General features: G+C 37.4%; 1 protein-coding gene across 4 annotated transcripts; it reads left to right on the plus strand.

The window, feature by feature from the left end:
- The first annotated feature begins 2,677 nt into the window (after positions 1-2,677).
- On the plus strand, positions 2,678-17,161 carry LOC306868572 (kit ligand-like). 4 transcript variants are annotated; one of them, XM_079414822.1, is made up of 10 exons: positions 2,678-3,263; positions 10,999-11,106; positions 11,686-11,742; positions 11,835-11,990; positions 12,101-12,311; positions 12,915-12,950; positions 13,957-14,048; positions 14,144-14,256; positions 14,503-14,559; positions 14,680-17,160. In XM_079414822.1, exons 1-9 carry the CDS (start codon positions 3,249-3,251, stop codon positions 14,531-14,533), a joined length of 819 nt encoding a protein of 272 aa, XP_079270948.1. In that variant the 5' UTR covers positions 2,678-3,248; the 3' UTR covers positions 14,534-14,559; positions 14,680-17,160. The 4 variants fall into 4 exon arrangements, with proteins under 4 accessions (XP_079270948.1, XP_079270947.1, XP_079270949.1 ...); XM_079414821.1 differs by having other exon boundaries at positions 2,992-3,263; positions 14,668-17,161; XM_079414823.1 differs by having other exon boundaries at positions 3,003-3,103; positions 14,668-17,161.
- Positions 17,162-20,046: the final 2,885 nt, after the last annotated feature.

Below are 20,046 nucleotides of genomic sequence, written 5' to 3' on the forward strand. Positions count from 1 at the left end.
GCAGTTCATAAGAGGAAACCCACCAACATCACAGAGTTTAAGTGGTTCTGCATTAAGGAATGGCCTCAAATTCCTACATGTTATTGTGCAGGACTCATCAGCATTTACAAGAAACTTTACCTTCACTTATTGCAGTTTTGCTGCAATAGCTGAAGGTAAAGTTTCTTGTAAATGCTGATGAGGGTCACACCAGATACTGAAAGCAAAGATTCACATACTTTTACAACACATATGTAACACTGGATAATTTTTCTCAATAAATAAATAAAGAAAATATTTTTCTCTCACTTGTTTGATTCGGTTCTGTTTGTCTACTTTCAGGATTTATATGAAAATCTGATGATGTTTTGCATCATATTTATGCAGAAATATAGAAAATTCTACAGGATTCACAAACTTTCAAGCAGCACTGTATATATTCACTCCTCTGAAAAAAATGACTTACAAAGTTGTATATATATATATATGTGTGTGTGTGTGTGTGTGTGTGTGTGTGTGTGTGTGTGTGTGTGTGTGTGTGTGTGTGTGTGTGTGTGTGTGTGTGTGTGTGTGTGTGTGTGTGTGTGTATTTACATCTGTAAAAACGATCACGCCATACACAATTCTCATGTATTGAAAGTTTCTGCATATTTTGTGACCCTACAACAACAAACATATTGTCCTAATCATAAATTACTACTAGACAGACAGTCTTCAGGGCCTGGAGGTCTAAAAGAAATCTCTCAAGAGTCTGGAAGCCCCTGTGTTTTCTCAGTAATGCACTTGCTCGAGAAGGACAAATGATGAAATGATGCATTTTGAGTGTTGAGGGAAGTGAAATTGCAAGATTTCAGCGGCTTGATTAAATTAGTATCTGTCATGGAGTGAAAAATTAACCTTCTGTCTGATCCTCTCAAGTTACACCAATATCAAGAAAATAAAAGCAGATTAAGTTATCCCTCCTACACACACAGATGCACGAGAGGAGGTGAAGAGAAACCCATGACAGCCTAGAGCAGAAGAAAGAGGGAAAAGCTGTAATAATAGATGAAATCTTTATCAGAGAGGTATGACAGAGAGGCATTAGTTCATAGAGCGGACATACCCATAAAACAACACTCTCTTAGGAGAAAGAGTGCAAGGGTTTGGTCAAAGGTCGACACTGAACACTGTTCTTTAAGAAATACTCAAGAGCACATCTAGGGAGATTTTCACCCTGCAGTAGAGGAGAACAGGGTAAGATGTGCCAGTTTTGTTTTGCTCAACAAACTTTTTGTTCTCAAATGGATATTTATATGCCATCTTTAACATCATATATTTGCAGTGGCACAACGTGCCCCATGCTGTGTCAGATCCATCTTGGGTAAATTGTACAATTTATTTTTATCAAAAACAAAACAACATCAAAATTTTCCCTGTGCCTCACATCTCCAAAAGCAATTACTCTGTGCACCAGATATCAAGCACAGCTAGTATTTTCTGCTTGCTATATCAGTCTAACAAAGTTCATCAACAGTATATTCAAATGAGTATCTGCTTATCATATATCCTTTTTAATGTGCATTTATTAAGTGAGCTTTAATTTCGTATTGATGAATACAATTCAAACAGAGTAATTTGTAAAAGCAGTAGGGCATGATGCGGTAAGATGGGTCAGTGGATAGCTAGGAAAGTTCACAATTTTTGTCATGTAATGAAATATTTAAAAAGGAGCCATGAGCTGCCAGTGAGAGATGAAAACGAGAATTGTGTTTCATTACAATTAAATATTCTGAATATTGAAGCTTTCCTGTCTGCAGCAAAATGTGACTTTTGAAATAGGCTAGTGCATTTCTTTTTCATCAATTTTAGCTCCTATTTTATTTGAAATGTCCTATTGCTTACTACTTTTGCCTCCATCTAATTTCTCCTTGCCTAGAGGGTAACATATATATATAATTTTTTTTTTTTTTTTTTATGTGATCCTGGACCACAAAACCAGTCGCACTGGTATATTTGTAGCAAAAGCCAAAAATACAGTGTATGTTTCAAAATTATCGATTTTTGTTTATGCCAAAAATCAAGGATATTAAGTAAAGATCATGTTCCATGAAGATATTTTGTAAATTTCCTAATTCTGTCGTAAATATTTCAAAGCTTAATTTTTGATTAGTAATATGCATTGCTAAGAACTTCATTTGGACAATTATTATTATATACATATATATATTTTTTTTTTGCACTCTCAGATTCCAGATTTTCAAATAGTTGTATCTCAGCCAAATATTCTCCTATCCTAACAAACCATATTACATCAATGGAAAGTGTATTTATTCAGTTTATTGATGGGTTTGTGGTCCAGGGTCACAAATGTTACAGTTTACCTCACTCCCTTTTTGTGCTGTACTACTGCTGTAGATGTCACTGTTTACCTCAGTGCTCGCGCACGTCTGTCACATTCGACCACATATGAAACACGAAAGTCAAATACGTGGGATTCGATCACATTTGATAAAATATCAGGTATGTGCAATGTGAAACCACCAAAGAGCCTTCGTGTGAAGATGACACAGCGGCTGCTGGCTACATTTTCCGTTCGAGAAACTTTGAATGGTCAGCTGCGCTTCATTTCTTGTGTTTCCATAATACCAAAATCCAATTACGCCAAACCAAAGCTTTGTTTCGTTCTTCGTCTTAGCTGAGACGTTTTGATATATATATAGTTGGTACGGGAATGAGATGGAGTAAACGTAGCCTACATGTCCGGGACGGAACGTTTTCCAGAGCGATATCAACAAACACTAAGCATTTCTTCGCCGTCTCAGGGCGAAAACAGTCCAGCGCCAGAGACCTTTTCTCTACAAAACATCTAACAAACTATTTAAGCCGTAAACAAGCGACTCAAAAATATTGCCATCATATAAATCTCGTTTGGACGTTTGGATGTGATTGTGAAATAGACTGAGTGAGACCCAAGGCAGCAGACGATCAAGAGAAACTGGGGTGGGCGGGAGTGCGCTGAAGTCACAAGATAAAAAGGCTTTGCTCTTGGGAAAAAACTCTTGATTCTTTCTGCAGCCTTCCGTTCTCCATCGTGCGGTATGAAGCGTCTACTTGGATACTTGCCGTCATTACACAAATTTAGGTGACTTTCTTTCCCTCCCGACTTGGATTCTACTTTATGATGATTTGGGATATGTACCTTTGGGATGAAGAGAACCCTTTCCCTGCCCGCCGAAGTAAGATAAAATAGGCTTTCGCTGACATTGGAGTTACTCCTCTCGTTCCATATGAAGAAGTCAAACGTAAGTGAACGGCTTTTGCTTTAACGCGAGTAATTTAGCGTGAATCACATGTGATTTGCATTAGTTTTAGCTACGTGCGTTTGCAAAAAAATGCGCTGTCTGCAGAGCATAACTGGAGGAAATGTAAATGAGCTTTTTAAGTATTTTAAGACGCTAAATGCGCACGAAGGCGCGCAATTGTGCGCACTTGATTAGTAGGTGGGGGTGTGAAAGGAGTAGCTACATAATGGTTTATTATTTAAAATGAACTTGACGCTTGTCGTTAAGTACCACAAACATGCTTTGATCTCTCCGAGGTGAACGTTATTACTGTAACAGCGTGTTTGTTTCCATCCATTTAACTTGTCACAACCATTTGTCGTCATTTCTGCTCAATTTGAATTTTCGGAGTTTGAACCAGAAATGGTTAAAAAAAAGTGCAAATTGCAACTTAAAAAAATAATTAAGCATAAGTATTCAATTTTAGTTTGTTCAAATGTTTTACGATGTGGTGAGACATGCATAATTCGATTTGGTCAACCTGCAAAATCAGCTTTCGTTGTCGTTTAACGAGAATATTTTGTATTCGACGATCTGTGGTGTCCTCTCGATGATATAGGCTATGTGAACAATATTACTATTAAAACATGATCGATAAATATGAAGTCCTTAAAAAGGCAGAAATGAATAAATATACTGATAAAACGACACGACCTTTGGACGTTTACGCAAGTGCTTGACGCGAAAAATTTACATGCACACATATTTTGTACGAACTAGATCTTCTTGGTACATTATTCACTGTCTTGGAAATGTTGTACAACGGGAAACAAGCTATGGGAAATGGTTTTCATTGACTGGGGGGGTGGGGTGCACCGGGCTTTTCTAACCATCACTAATGCTTCCCTTGCTTTTAAGTGAGTAGGTGAGGCTTTGCGCTTGCTTTTAGGTACTGTAAATTATGAACATTTGCCATGTTGTAAATATACTCAAATATCAATAATACATAGTCTATATTGATGTATGAAGAGACAGAAGTCATTCACCTTGCACCTTTTTAGCCCTGCTGGAAATTTGCATTAGCCCTACCTCTTGCTGGGAGTAAGCAGTTTTAGGATGATAAATTGGCATGTGGTGCTCAACAAGACCTATGTTTTTTAAAGACTTGATTTATTTGTGGTGTATTTTTGCAGAACGTAAAGAAGAGAAAGGACAAATTAGAACGGGATGGGAAAATGGCTGAGGCTGGTGTCCCATAAGCATGTCACCTCAAAATGCTCAATTCACATGTTGCTTTAATAAAACACCTTTAAGCTCACATAATTTATGTTTAACTTTGGTGGTTTTGAAAGTACATTTATTAGCTTTGACACACCTGCCACTGTATTTGAATCTCATTGCTTGTAGCCTAGTCTTACAACCTTACATAAAAAAAAGTTAATAATTTGCAAACATAAGCACAGGGAAGCTCGCTCATACTGTAGCCTACACATGACAGTTTTCATTTCTGAGTCATTTGATTTTTGTGGGTAATGTATGAGAAACATTCAGTGTACAGTATCCTGTGGCTGCGGTTAAAAAAACCAAACCTAGTATGTGAATAATCATTGAACTAATTGTACAGCTCTTTACCATCACCCATGACATACATCAACACCTTTTCCAAAACTGAGGCTCAATTATGTGAAACATCTTGCATGAAAGCAAAATACCTTCAATCATGTGCCAAGCCCAAAGGCAAAAATAAGTTAGCAACAGTTTGCAGTTTGATTATGAGGAAGTGTTACGCATCAAAAACGAACAATCTTGAAGTAGGTGAAAACTTGGTATTTTGCAGCATTTTCTCTTCATTGGTAATACCAGATTTCTGTCTGGTTTGTTCACAAGAAGCAAATAGTTCAACACAGTTCTTTCCTGGAAGATTTCGTTTTAGAAATGCTGTGAAACATGCAGCTATACTTGCAGTGACATTCTTGTGCATGGACTGAATTAAACGTAAAATGTGATTTGCATGTTTAGCCTCTGAAATTAGACATGGAAAAGTGAAGACATTTAGTACATCAGCTGTGAAGTCACTTCAAATGAAATGAGCTACAGCCACAATTTAAACAGTAATCCTATTCACAGTCTTCAAAACTGGTTTTAGTGCTAGCATAAATCTTTCAAGACTGCTAGAACAAACTACGAGGTTGTGAAACAATGGCATATGCTTGTGTGTATGTTGGAAATGTTATTTCAAATTTATAAAAAAAAAAAAAAAAAAAATCAAATACCTGAAGTATTATAATCCACAATCCTTAAGCAATGTTCTGTTACTCTGGAGAAGTTTTATTTGGGTAACTATCAAATGTTAGTTCATATGAGAAATTTGCAGCATTACATGATTAAAGACAGCAGTAGTGGTTCTGATAAGAAAATAAATTAAGAAGACAGAAAACCCAGATGGACTACATTATTCACAGTTTTATGGGATTGGTTGTCTATCAATTCCCTCATAAATTGTCTATTGTCATGTACCATTGTCTTTTTCTGTTACATACTTTGTTAATTTTAAATCAAATGTGTAAATCACTTTTAAAACAATATAAAATAATCTAAACTTCTGAAAAATATATGAACGAAAGTCACTAAAATCTCTTACAATGGTAAAAATCACTGTAACATAGAAAGCCATAGTGTTGTTGTGTCTAAGTTTGACAATGTTTATGATCCGTAAATCTGATTTTGTCATATCAGATGATTCATTTTGTGCTGTAAAGATAACTTGTGGAGTTTAGTGTTTTACACTGAGTAAAGCAACAAGTAGAAGTTCACTACTAAATCGATTACCGAGTAATCCAAACACAGTTGGAATATTGACATGTTAATACATAAATATGTGGTTTGAAATAAGTCTAGGAAACCTTTCCAGAGATAAAATACCAGAAAGTGGAATGCAGGGTTGAACCATAATTTAGCAGTATCAGCACCATTCCATTAAGCCTGTTTACCTGTTTACATTGTTTCCATATCCTTTTAGTCCTTACATGGTATTTGACACTCACCTGGCTTTGACACTGCTAAGCCTAATACAAATAAAAAGGTTTTCAATAGCGGATGGCCATTCACAATAAAGGGTAAAACGTCATCCGTGTTTGGAAAGAGCTTATTTGTATAATGGACTCTCTAAAGTGAATTGAACCCAATGACAAAAAATGAAATCACTGGACCGGCAAATAAATCTCTGTAAATTGAATATGTCAATAAAATTAAACTCATAACATATAATATGATCCTCATTAGTTTTCTATTGGTTCTCTATTACATGTTCCATTTGTCTGTTGTTTTATTGCATAAACTGCTTTACCTCAAGTAGCTTTTCAATGCCTGGCTCAATTAGCGATTGGAAATTAGTCATTTCGCGATAATATCTTTGCATTTATTTTCTTTCAGAAATTATTTTCTCAGCGTTCTCCTCAAAGCGTTGGGTGGGTTCCATTAGCATAACTACTTTTCTTGATTAGTTCCCAAGCAAGGCCTCCCTCCAGCACAGGCTATTGTTATTTTTGCTCCCACCCAGTCCAAAGACTCCCTTTAAATTAGCTATAAAATAGCCAGATCACATTTCATTGGGCTCCTGTGGCCTATTGCCCTCTATTCACACACTCATCAGAGGATATTGCAGCGTAATTGATGTTACCCTAGCTAGCAGAAATCCACTACATCTTTTCCTATTGTTTCCTTTGTTTTGAGATGTTTAACAGCACCCAATCATTTTCACTTTACTGACTAACCCCATTGAAGAAATAATCATTACGATCCACAGAAGTGTAGATTCATGGCTGCTGAGGAAGAATTTGACGTTCTTGGCAACATGAGAAAGCGTAAATATTCTTTAGGACATTTGATAGCATCTTTAGCTAGTGTTTATTCGGTTAGCCAGAGGTTTGTAAAGTACACCTGAACAGACACAGGCAGACAGAGTGCAATTTGCGGAAGCAAATTTGATTTGAGTAGTTTTTGAGTGGATACTGGTCGCTGGCTATTCAACTAAGGCTGAAATGATTATGCTAGTTTTCCGGCTGCTGATTTTTGTCCTCCTGCTACTCTGGCCTGCATAAGTAGATCACATGGCTTTACAAAACTGCCTTCAAAACAAACAATTGGTGACTCTTTGTAAACAAAACTAGTAGACAGTATTGTTTTTCTCACATCTTTCAGCTTTTTTCTTGTAGCTACGTTTGCATGAAGTGTAAGCATTTGTGTCATCGGGATTCTGCCTATTTTTTAAATGTTAAACTAATGTACACCATGAACTGCGAAAAGATGAAAAGGCAGATAGATGGTGACTAGACTTTTTTTTTTTTTTTTGGCACCATGTGCTCTGTTCTCGCTAATAAGATTATGTAGTGAATGGTACATTGTTCAGAATGAGCTTGTATGTCTGTCTGGGGAGCCTGCAAAGTTAATAAACCCTAGCGATCAAAGTGTCTGGTCAGCATGATCTCTAGCCGAGAGAGTTGCTGTTAACATGATGTTCAAAAGGGAGGTTTGAGTTGTCGCTCTCGCTTTTTCTCTCTGCCGGTGGTCAGTCCAGCTCATGGTCAGCCATAATGAGATCTTGTTCTGCTTCACATCTTCTTTGCCTGGCTAAGTGAAAGTGACCTCTCATTTGACTTTGAAGATTTCTTTGGGGTTATAATACAGCAGTCTGTACAATGTCCTATCAAAGCCTGACCAATTTCGCAATTGTGAGGTATAAAGTCATAATTATAACAAAAGCACACTTTAAATCACAAAGTGTTACTTTACATCTTACTGCTTTACTTTTTTCTCATAATTGTGACTTTATATCTCCAGTGTAACTTTATAATTGTGAGAAACAAAACTGCAATAGCCAGATATAAAGTTGCAGGATATTAAGTCCCAGGAATGAGGAAATAAGTTGCATTTGCGCTTCATTCATCCAAAGTCACATTGTGAAATACAATTATGAGAAACAGTCGCATTTGTGAGATATAGTCACACTGCAGGATATAAAGTCGCAGTTAAGTGGGAAAAAAATTGCAATTGCAATACATATATAGGCACATTGTGAGATATAAAGTCACAATTATGCAAAACAAGATCGTGTAGCAGGATAAGAAGCTGTAATTATGAGGAAAAAATGTGATGTGTGGAATCACCTTACAGGAAATGAAGTTGCACTTATGAGGAAAATAATTGCAATTGTTGTATTGAGGCACAATTATGAGACAAATTTGCATTTGTGATATATAGGGTAGTAATTACATTTTATTTTGTATTTACTTGCTAAATGAACTTTTATATACAAATAGCTATTTTGGTAAATACATGCTCACAGAGTGCATTCTGGGATTGTGTTCATTAATATGTATATACTTACCACGTAATGTAGGAGACTGCATTTAGGAGATCTACACATTCACACACACCTATAATACATTAAATGCTGCCTTGGCAGCTTGTGCCAATAGTTTGGGAGTAGCATGATGTTCAGTTGATCAGTTCAGTGGTTGGCTTTGCTTAAAGTCTATTGATTTATGGCAGTCAGAGCTGAATTTGAGTGAGTGTGTTGACATTTAAATAGGAGACAGTCAGACGTTTGTTGTTGTGTCCAAAGTACTTGCTGAAATCATAGTTCTTGGCTATGAAGGCACTTTAAAGTCTTGGAGGAAGTCAAATTATGGATTATATAACCAATGAAACATCTGGGCTTCCATGTGTTGTTTCATTCATCAAATTTCAACAAATCCTCATCTGGTTTACAACACGCAAGAGCTCTGTCCCTTTTGATACAGTCTGAAATACTCACTACAGATTAACTACTTGTTTGAGTGCATGCTAAATTCCAGATGCTGTCATGTGTACTAGCATTTTTTACTTTGAAATATATATTGCAGTCCATTAATTCAAAGCAAAACCTAAGCATTTACATGTGGCCAGTCGTATTTATGGTTCGATGCAAATAAACATGCCCTGTTTAACCAGGAAGAACGTTTTTAGAAGAGCTGGTTGGAGGGAAGATACATTTTGTAAACTCGTAAAGGGAAATCAATACTATTGCATCAATTACTACCTATATATTATAAACTTGTAGACTTGGTTTAAAAGCTTATGACCTGCCTAGCAGTATGAATTGTATCAATTTACCATGTCTTTCACTCGCTACTTGTGACTTTGAGTTAAATCATTGATACTGTGATGTAATCGATTATTAAATAAGCTTCTTCCTTATGACTTTACTTTTTATGTCAACAGCTGAGACCTTCCAGCACATGGTCTTCAAAAAAAAAAAAAAAAAAAAAAAAAAAGGTAGTGTGAAATTACAGATGGTTCATGTGTTTACTAGTTATCTAATACGTTTTATCTAATAAGTAGAAATGAGAATGAGACAATTTAGTTTTATTTTGAACAATGAAAAGTGGACATTACGTACCAGCATGCAGCTAAAAGGTAGTTTGTTAAAAGCAATGGCTAAACAGAATGCTAGTTTGCAAAAACAACAGTTAAATAGAATGTTAGCTTACTTAAACATTGGCTAAATTGAATGCTAGTTTAAAACAGCAGGTAAATAGAAAGCTAGCTTGCAAAAACAGCAACCAAATAGAATGCTAATAACAGCTAGGCTACATAGAATGTTATTTTGCTAAAATAACAGCTAAATAGAATACTAGTTTGCTAAAACAACAGCAAAATAGGATGCTAGTTTGCTAAATGAATAAATAAATTGCTAATATAGCCTACTAAAACAACTGCAAAATAGAATGCTAGTTTTCTAAAACAACAACAAATATAATGCTAGTTTGATAAAGGAATAAATAAAGTGATAATATACCAAAACATTTGCTAAACAGAATGCTAGTTTGCTAAAAACAAAGACTACTAGACTTAAGTAGAATGTTAAGTTTGCTTAAGTAGAATGTTAGCGATCTAAAACAATAGCTACATAGAATGCTACTTTGCAATAACAATGGCTCATTTTATTAACATTATCCAATAGCCTGCACAGCCTGCGCAAAATTATATAGGAAAATGATTACATTTTAAATGTAAAATTGAACTTTGGAATAGCATACACTTACATCATTTACAGTAAGACCAGATATTATTTATAAAAAGTTTTATTCATGTTGACTGTAAAAAACGAGACCCCTGCATTGTGCTGTAGCTGTTTTTGAATGTAAATGCCTTGCGAGAAACGCATCTGATCATGGTCACTTGATCTAAATTCTCAAAATATGTAATTGCAGAGCATTTGTTTTGCATTTGTGCAATTACACATTCGGAGCATCTCGCAGCTAATTTCAGCCTGTCCTCAGATGAGTCTGCTCTTCAACTCTGCTCTGCTCCCCCTCTCTTTCAATCGCTGGCCCGTTTCTCCCGACAAGGCTCATGCATTGTTTGTCTGGGATCACCCTTGTAAGCAGGGTTAAGAACAAATCTGCCTCATGTTATGCAACATGCTCAAATAGCAGGTCTGGGAAGAGGGGAGCAAAAGCTTTAAACTCTAAGCCATCATGGGACAACAAGCTTTATAGCAGCGGATGGGAAGGAGACTTTGCTAGACAAAAACACTCATTTATTCTATCAAAACTGACCCGGTTATTCTCAGAATAGCAGTGAAACCATTTTCCTTTTTGCCTAATACTCCTCCAAACAATGAGATTAGAAATAAGGACACAAGCAGATCTGTATTATTAAAAGATTTTCGATACGATCAATTCGAATAAATCTTTTACCTCTTGTTTTTCAGATTTGGATATGCACCTGTGTCCATTTATTGCTGTACATGACAGTTGCTGCCTATTCCAGTGAAATAGGAAATCCCATTACAGATGACATCAAGAAAATTTCTTTGTTGGTAAGAGCTCGGACATTCTTATCTCTCCAGTGCCAGGGGCCTTTTTTTCCCAGCGTATTTTGTGAAAGACAACAGCGAAGATTTATTGATGCTCTGGGGGGAAAGAGCTGAAATTTATTTCTTGTGTGTTGGAATGAAAGCCCCAGACATGTGGTTCAAAGTATGATAATAGAGTCATATACATAAAACAAATGCATCGCTGCTGACAGTCTTTTTGGGATCATCAAAAATCATCAGCCTGGAAGGATTATTGAGTTTATCGCTTTGTTGGAGCATGTGAGTTGTGTAATGGCATTTGCTTTTCTTTAGCAAAATATTTACAAAGTATCATGCCAAATCAGTGTGCGTGCCATATGCTGAAAAGTTAATAACGAGTCATTAAAATCTTTTGAAGTACATATGTTTGCAGCTTCCATAACTATACCCAAGCCAAGGTTATAAAGCAAATTAGAGTAATTCCATGTTTACATTGTGGATACATACTGGTAAAGTTTATTTTTGAATCTTTATCGATGATGAAATGACCATGTACATTGTAGTTTTTGGCACTTAGAACCGGCTTTCTTTCTCTCCTATTAGAAACAGAATATTCCAAAAGACTACAAGATTACATTACGTTATATACCTAAAGAAGTGGTGAGTTGTTATTATTCAGTTTCATTGAATCATTTATGGCAATAAAGGCAAACATGGTGATAATCTAGTAATGTCTTTTGTTTTTCTTCAAGAGTGGTATGTGCTGGGTGAAGCTAAATGTATTTCACTTGGAGGTGAGCTTAAAAGGCCTGGCGCAGAAGTTTGGGAACATATCCTCCAATAAAGATAATATAGGCACTTTTGTCCAAATACTGCAAGAGATGCGGTATCACATTGGACATGGCTTGGTAAGTTACCTCATCCAAGTGATAACAATAACAAGTGTGTTTCATGCAGAAAGCTTGATATATCTAGTATGTTTTGTTATCGTGTTACAAGTTTTTTTCTGATTCTTCAGGAGGATTCAATGCTAGAATTCGATTGTCACTACGTAAATGAGATGTGGCTTACGGCAAAGTATTTTGAATTTGTGGAGGACTTTTTCTACACTGCCAATTCGTCGAGAGATGCCGAGGATTGCGAGCCTCCGCCGTGTCCCACATCCACAAAAACAACAGTAACGACAACTATGACAGCGTCGACAACGTCAGCGCAACATAGTACAAATGGTGAGGCACATGTCATAACCAGTCTTAAAGACCTTGCGAAGGCATGGTCTACACATTGCAGAATGTTGTCTGTGTCGTTTTTAATGAAGCTATTGAGAAACCGCAGAATGTCATTTGTGGAAGGCCGCCCATTTGCAACTGAGGTTTTAGATGTTAACACCCGCTTTTAAATCATATCTCTTGTGGCAGCTTTGGTTGCACTTTTGCACATGTTGTGTGTGTGTGTGTGTGTGTGTGTGTGTGTGGGTGGATGTGTGTGTGTTCCACGCCTTTTCAAATGAAGCCGCTGGACAAAACAAGAGAGGCAACATGTTTTTGTCAGCACTATTATGACAGAGTCTCAGTTGAGTTTCAAAACCAAGAGATGCTCCCTAGTGAACAGCATGAAAGGGAGAGCAGAATCGAAGTCCAATTGTCACCATGTTGATTACAGAGCAATCTTCAGATCTTCCCAAGCGCAAGCTCTTTCTTTCTAAAAGCGGACAGATCAGATCTTTCATGGGGCAGAGAGAAAAGGAGATTGTGTGCGACTTTTTAAATGTCTAACAATGAACGGTTTCTATCTGAGACTTTTAATGCTTCTCTGTTTCTGGCTTTCTCTAGAGAAACATAATGGTTTGCCTGATGACCCCGAAAAAGGTGAGTTATCACATAAATGTCTTCAGTCATCACTGCTGTATGCATCCAAGAGATAGTTGGTCCAAAAATGGGAAAAAAAGTAAAGAAATAATTGACCTGCCCTCATGTTGTTCCAAACTTTCATGACTTTATCTCGTCACTGGAACACAAGAAGAGATACTGCTGTTTTTCTTATGATGAAAATGAATAAGTAATAAGGCTGTAAAGCTCCAAAAATCCAAGAGATTTGTGTTGTATTCACAGAAAATATCCGCTGAAAGTCAAGACATTTCATGCTAGGCTGGAAGACAAGTAATACTGGCCACTTTATTTTCTTTTTTGTCATTTTTGAGGATTGACAGCCTCAGACACCATCTACTTTTATTATAAGGGAAAAACTGTGTGAACATTTTTAAAATTCCTCATTTTATGTTCCATAGAGGAATTGAGGAACAACATCAAGCAATTGATGACAGATTTTATTATATTATTTTCCTTTACATTTTATTCATTTGAAAATGACTATCCAGCTACCCAAAGAAATAGGAAATGATATGAGATTGAATAAATGTTGACAGAAATTTATTTAGTTTAGTTTTATTTTATTTCTTTTAACATTTATTTGAATATGACTATCCAGCTAGCCAAACACCATCCATAGAGGAAACAATAAATGGCTTGAGGGCGATTAAATTTTGACTGAAGTTTTATTTCATTTAATTTTATTTTGGGTAATCTATTCCTTTACCAATTATTTGAGGAACACTATCCAACTATCCAATGACATTAGGTTGAGTTAATTTTATTTAATTTTTTACTTTTTATTTTAGTTTTTATATTATTTTCGGGGGTGTATTTCTTTAACATTTATTTTATATATATATATATATATATATATATATATATATATATATATATAGCATTAAACCCAAAAAAAGTTTGAAAGTTGAAAGTTTATCTTGCTGTCTGTCACAGTTCAACAAGTGCACCTTTGCAAACTGATAAAACCAGTCTCATTTTTCTGTAGGGGAATTCCTTCCAAAAGTTGTGCAGCGCAGTCTTATGTCGCTGCTCGCCATCCCGTTCATCGCAGTGGTGGTGTTTCTGTTGGTCTGGAAGGTAAGTGTGATGGTGTGCTCTACTGAGCCTTCAGCATCACAGCCTTTTCGCTTTCAATCCTGATTGGTATTTTTCTTTTTCCTTTCGCAATGCAGATGAAATCTAGAAGAAATGCCCCACAAACTGACCGGAGTCCAGAAGAAGGTCCCGCCCTTTTCTCAGGAGAGGAAGCCAATATACCCCCATTAGATGTGGAGATATCTGAAAAGTAAACATTCAAGTCTGCATAGTGTGCTGTGCTTTCCATTGAGTCCTAAAATATTTGAAAACTTCAAAAAAAATTATAATTTTATATATATATATATATATATAATATATGTATATATATATTTTTTTGCTTTGGTATCAAAATATTTTTGGGGTCTATTTTTGTCCTACCTAAGGTGACTTGACTTGACCTATTGAGCCGTTTCAACACACCAGTTAACACCAACTTCCTGTTTTCCTTTTCCAGAAACAGATTAAATATTATCATGGCAGTGTAAATCCAGCCCCAGTTTAACCAACGCAGGTAAATAATGTTCTTATTATAAACACAGTATTAACTTAACCTACTTTACAGCATATGGTTTCACAGAAGCCGCAGCCATAATTTGGTTTCTTATTAACAACATTTCAGTCAATCCTTCAGACGGCAGAACGGACAGGAACAAACAAGCACCACCTCCGAAAGATTCTCTTACTGAACTTCTTATTGTGAAGGAAGGATGCATACTGGCCTGAAATGCAACAAACTGCTCTCTGAGATCTGATGCCCTCTCTTATCAACCACTGCTGAGCCCTTCGGGGTGGATACAGCTGCTCCTTCTGTGAACTTCTGAGAGTCGCTCTTCATGCTCTTTAAAGCTTCCTTCTCTTCTTGGAGACCGCAAGCAGACTGTGCAGGAGGAATTCGATGAAAAACAGAATGAAAGCAACACGGCATTGGATTCAGCTGGAGGCGTCAAATAGCCAAGCGCATTTTTTGGAGCGCAGGAGCCACGGTTCAGAAGGAGGGCAGCCATATTGTTGCTTGAGAGCAGATGGCTATCTAAAAGGAGTTAAAGCAGAAATGACTACCTCCAGCTGCACTGGTCCATCTCCTTCTTTCTTTCTTCTTCCTTGTTCTCTCTCTTTCTTTTGGTCTGGGTTTCCAGATAGACGCCTTTTCAGTTTTTTGAGTGCTTGAATCAGTAAAGTCATTCTCAGATTGTATCATCTGATTTGTGAATTGTTTTTATTGTCTCTATAGACTGGTGGTGTGGACTTAATTTATTTATTTTCAGAATATGACATGACACCTGCATGGCATCAAATATTGATTGAGATGAAAAATACATGATTGCCTCAACCTTAAAATATATCCTCCAATCCTTAATTGCTTGTGTATTTTGACAATAAACCCCTACGTTCATACTAGCCGCAACCTTGTAAGTACCATTATAGCTCCTCATCTAACAGATGCAGTTAAGCGTTTTTAAAGCTATATATCAGCACACCCGTGATTTATGCAGTTAGTTTCGCAATTACAGCTGCTTCAGTGTTTTTGAAGTTATTTAGTAAGAGGAAATCTCTGGTGGCTGCTAATTTTATAGACGATTCAGCTTTTGTCAATGGTCATACGAGTTTTATAGCTTGTACAAAAAAAATCTGCCATACTAGAGCGAAATGCAGTTATGGGTCAAAACTAACTCAAGTAGTATTACGTCAAACCAAATGGTACACCTCACCACAAAAAACGACTTTTTCGAGTACAGGACATCATCGGAAGATCTCGCTAGCAGTAATGGAAAACCTACATGTATGCTTCTACTTGTATTTTTGTGCCTTTTCATAGCATGGCTCTCCCTGTTAAAATTCTTTTTGGATAACCAGCCATATATTTATTACGGAGAAAAAATTATAATATAATAATGATATTGCACTGTTATAGTCAAGAAAATTCCTCTAGGACATTTCAGATGACTTTCCAAGAAAAGCATAACATGATCCGGTTCCGGCTTCGGTCTCCTGCTGAGTACGAATCAATTTATGCATGTTCACATCTGATGTCTTACCTGGCTTGCGCTTAATCTGTACATACTGATTTATGATAGCAAGTGCTAATGATTTCGAGATGAAACTCAGCGGAGACCAGATTTGATTTGATTTGATACCCTGCTTTCTCCAACTGGTTGTAATGATCTATATCCTGTGCTGTGGGGAATAACCTGTTGTCTGCCCAGTCTTTGTTTTCTTAGTTAGAGCACAACAGTTTTTTTAAGATACAGTATGTAATGTGAAGTTGACGTTTGGTGAGTAATATCTTGGCAGCAATGGAAAGGTCTCTCATTGTAGTTCTCATTGCATGTCAGTGTAGTATTTGCTTTTTCCATCACAGTAAACCACTTCAGACCATCTCAGTGTAGTTTGGGACTGTGCTGGTAATGTTAGAGCCTGAGGTCACAGATTATAAACATGCTAAATTAATTTTTACACTCGATTCAGGAACCCCTGTGAACTGGAGAAGTTCCCAGTCTGTCTAGAGGGTGATGAAGCTTCCTTTGGCGTCTTTGTTTGTGCCCTGATAAGGTTTCATGTAAAGTGTAAATAAATAATTGCGACAGATAAGCTGCACCATAGAAATCTTCAGAAGTGGGAATATTCCTACATGTTGTATTAGTTTTGTGTGTGAAAACTCTGAAAACGGGAGTTTGGACCCCCCAAAAACACAGACCACATGAGCCAGCCAGCGAAATTCCCACCACTGCCCTGAAACTACTGGGAATGTTGGCGAAGTGTCAGAAGGCACTGTTGCTCCATTTTGTGACGCGATGAGATGAGAGGGACGTACAAGGGAACTGTACCAGGATTTTTCAGATTTGGCACATCCCAACTGCCGAAATTGGATCCTGCATCATATTTGTAAGACTGCAGAACACAGCTAGTCAGGAAGCCGGTCAGGGTGCCAAAAGTAAACAAGGAATTGTGGCCCAGTCATTGTCTGGGTGACAGTCTACTGTATTCTGTATTTTATATGAATATATGCAAATATATGTATGAGATGTGAATAAAGTACATTTATCCACCATTGCTGAAGCTTGGGTGGGCTTTACTTGTCATTACGACTAATAAAACCATGATAATTACAGTTGAGCGGTCTGGGTTTGATTTTACTTTTTACTATTTTTTTCTTTCAACTTCCTTTTAAAATGTACTGATGCATTTAAAAGGACATTTTACTCTTGTACTCACCCTCATCCAAACCCAAATGACTTTCTTTTTGCAGAAGGAAGTATTGACTTATTATAAGTATTGATTTTTTAACTGATGAGAGATTTATGAGAGAAGTTTTTTTGGTAACACTTTATTTCGATAGTCAAATTCTACTAACAGTAAGTAACTTTACAACTACGTGTCAAATAGCAGTCATTAGAGTATTAGTAGACTGTCTGCTTAATATCTTCTTACACTTTATTTTGATGGGTCCACAAATTACAACATACTGACTATGAGAATATTTGCAAGTATGTCAACTTATTCTACTAACCCTAAACCTACCCTACTGAGAGTTAGTAGACATGTAGCTGCAAATTAATGAGAATTAGTTGACAGGTAGTTACAAAGTTACTTATAGTTAGTACAGTGTCTAAAGTGGACTATTGAAATAAAGTGTAACTGTTTTTTTTTTTTCTTTCAGTGATTCATTCTGAAGGAGTTGAGTTCAGATCACTCAATCAGTGATCCATTTGCAATGTTTTATGAGACTGAGTGAAAAAAAGACTAATCATATCTCACACAAAACTATTGACTTCAAAAGACTTATACTAATACATATGGACCAGTTTTATGATGCCTTGTATTGCTCCACAATAACAAATCATTCACTTTTATTTTTAGATCATTCACTTGTAATTACACTTTTATTTTACAGAAAGTGACCAGGATATTCTTCAAAAAAATCCACTTTTTGTGTCTCACGGCAGAAAAGAAATAATAACGTGAGTGCAAAGACATGAGGGTGAGGAAATGATAAGAGAATGTTAATTTTTAGCAAATTATTCTTTTAAAAATGTGTGAAGTTGTTTGTAGTTATTTGATGGGTTCAAATGATTTTCTTTCCATTTACTAGGAAATAACACACCACAATCACACGCATGGAGTAGGCTGGTTAAGGGTTCAAATTTCATTTAAATTATACCATTCTCTTTCCTGTTAAACGTAACAATACATTTGGAACGTAATTGTGAGTTTTTTTGCAAAAGCTATTCCAAGGAATATCCATAATGTAAATATTTTAACAGAGCATTTAGTACTTTAGTATTGTTTTTCTGTATGGAAATAACAGTAGACCCACTGGTTAAGAATGACATGAGGGTGAGTAAATATTCATTTTTAGCCAAACTATCCCTTTAAGTGCTTTTACTCGTGTAGCATTTTAAACCCACAACTGGTTAGAGGCTGTTTATGTGCTCAATATAAAACCTGTGGAGCGAAAATGCACTACACATAAAGTTACTGATCACAAACCATCAGGGAGTTGTTGTAACAGTTAGGCCCAACTCTGAGCTAACAAGAAGGTTGAGGCATTTTAGCTGTTTTATCATCAGCCTTTTTGCTTGCTGTGGCGTATTTGGCGCTATCTAATGTAAACCTGCTGTGCACAAATCCTCCAGGCCCTTTAAACACTGCAGGGTAATACTTCCTTGTTAACTCAGTAACAATTACGGAAGAATTTAGGGGGAGTTTAAAGAAAGAAGTTGCGCCAAAACTAGGAATTCGATCTTGTTTATTTGTGCAAGTTAGGAATAGGCTATATGGACAGTCATTTCTCCCTGCCGTGCTTGTGTGGGCAGCGGCTTCCTGCTGCGCAAATATGCAGGCGCTTCGGCGCGCTACATTAAACTCTGCCATCTCTTGAATCTTGAACCCAGATTGCAGAATGCATAATAAAGATAAAAATGGAAGCGTTTTTGCATAACAGTCTACAGCTTGCTCGCCTCTGCCCTTCTCGGCGGCCCCCTCACATCGCATTAGCGCCGTTTGTGTGGGTTGGTACACTGGTTGAGAGCCCAGACAGATGACACTATAAGCCTGTCCCCCGGAATGCCAGCCTCTCCTGTGACAGTACGTACATTAACAAAAAAAAAAAGGGGGGCTTTTGAATGTGTGACAAAGGTCTTTATGAATTTAAATTGTGTGCGTTTTTTCTCGGCGGTGGGAATCGGCACAGGACCTTAGTCACAGGTCATGTGGTTTAGGGTTACTAAAAGCTTCTACCAATAGAGTTGTGTTGTGCGCTTTTTGCCCTTTTACAAAGCCCTTTCTGCAGCCGCGAGAGAAAGCGCTCACCCCCAGGTGGGGAGCGGAGACGGACGAGTCGGGTCCCTGGAGGCCGTAACCGGAGGCTTATCAGAGCCCGACGCTGTTCTGTAATACTCCTGTGAAAGGCCTTCTCCGCCGCCTCCCAATAGCCGCGTCTCTGGGCAGGAGGCTGTAATGGAGATCTCCGTGGCCCCTCGATAAGCAACGAAGGAGCGAAAAGGGGGGTCTGTCTCAGGACGAGGCCAGAGCCGAGCTGGGACGGAGGGAGAGATGACACTGCTGCGTAGGCGTGACAGAAGAGAGGATAGGTTTAATGAGTCAGAGGGGAAAGGCTCGGGTTCTCCTCAGGGGTCCCCCGCTGTGAAGCGTCACCTCACGGGGCGCAGGTGGACACGCCCGGCATTCGAACGCCACCGCGTTTCTCACGGGCTCCCTGAGGAACGCTTGTGTCGTAGCTCAAAGGGATTGGATAAAGAGAGGGAAAGGTTTACACCAGTTCAATGACATTCAGATAAAAACCGAGGCCTTGCGAGGATGAGTCACCTGAGATTTGCTGATATGACTAAGGCGAACACAGTCGGATGAAGATAAATGTCACACTGCCGTGACTATGAGTCATGTCGCCATGATCGGTTGCTTTCTTCTTTGCTGCTACGCTGATTGAAATCCTAAGGGTTGTTTTGCCAGTAATTTTGCCAGCTGATAAAAATGGCGT

The sequence above is a fragment of the Barbus barbus genome (genome assembly GCF_936440315.1).
Source record: "Barbus barbus genome assembly, chromosome: 50".
NCBI classification, from domain to species: Eukaryota; Metazoa; Chordata; class Actinopteri; order Cypriniformes; family Cyprinidae; genus Barbus; species Barbus barbus.

Bases quoted from the DNA above. Each gene is read 5' to 3' on its own strand.
- LOC306868572 (XM_079414822.1), top strand. The intron at 11,991-12,100 runs GTAAGTTACCTC...CTGATTCTTCAG, and splicing joins ATCACATTGGACATGGCTTG to GAGGATTCAATGCTAGAATT. The intron at 14,049-14,143 runs GTAAGTGTGATG...TTCGCAATGCAG, and splicing joins TGTTTCTGTTGGTCTGGAAG to ATGAAATCTAGAAGAAATGC.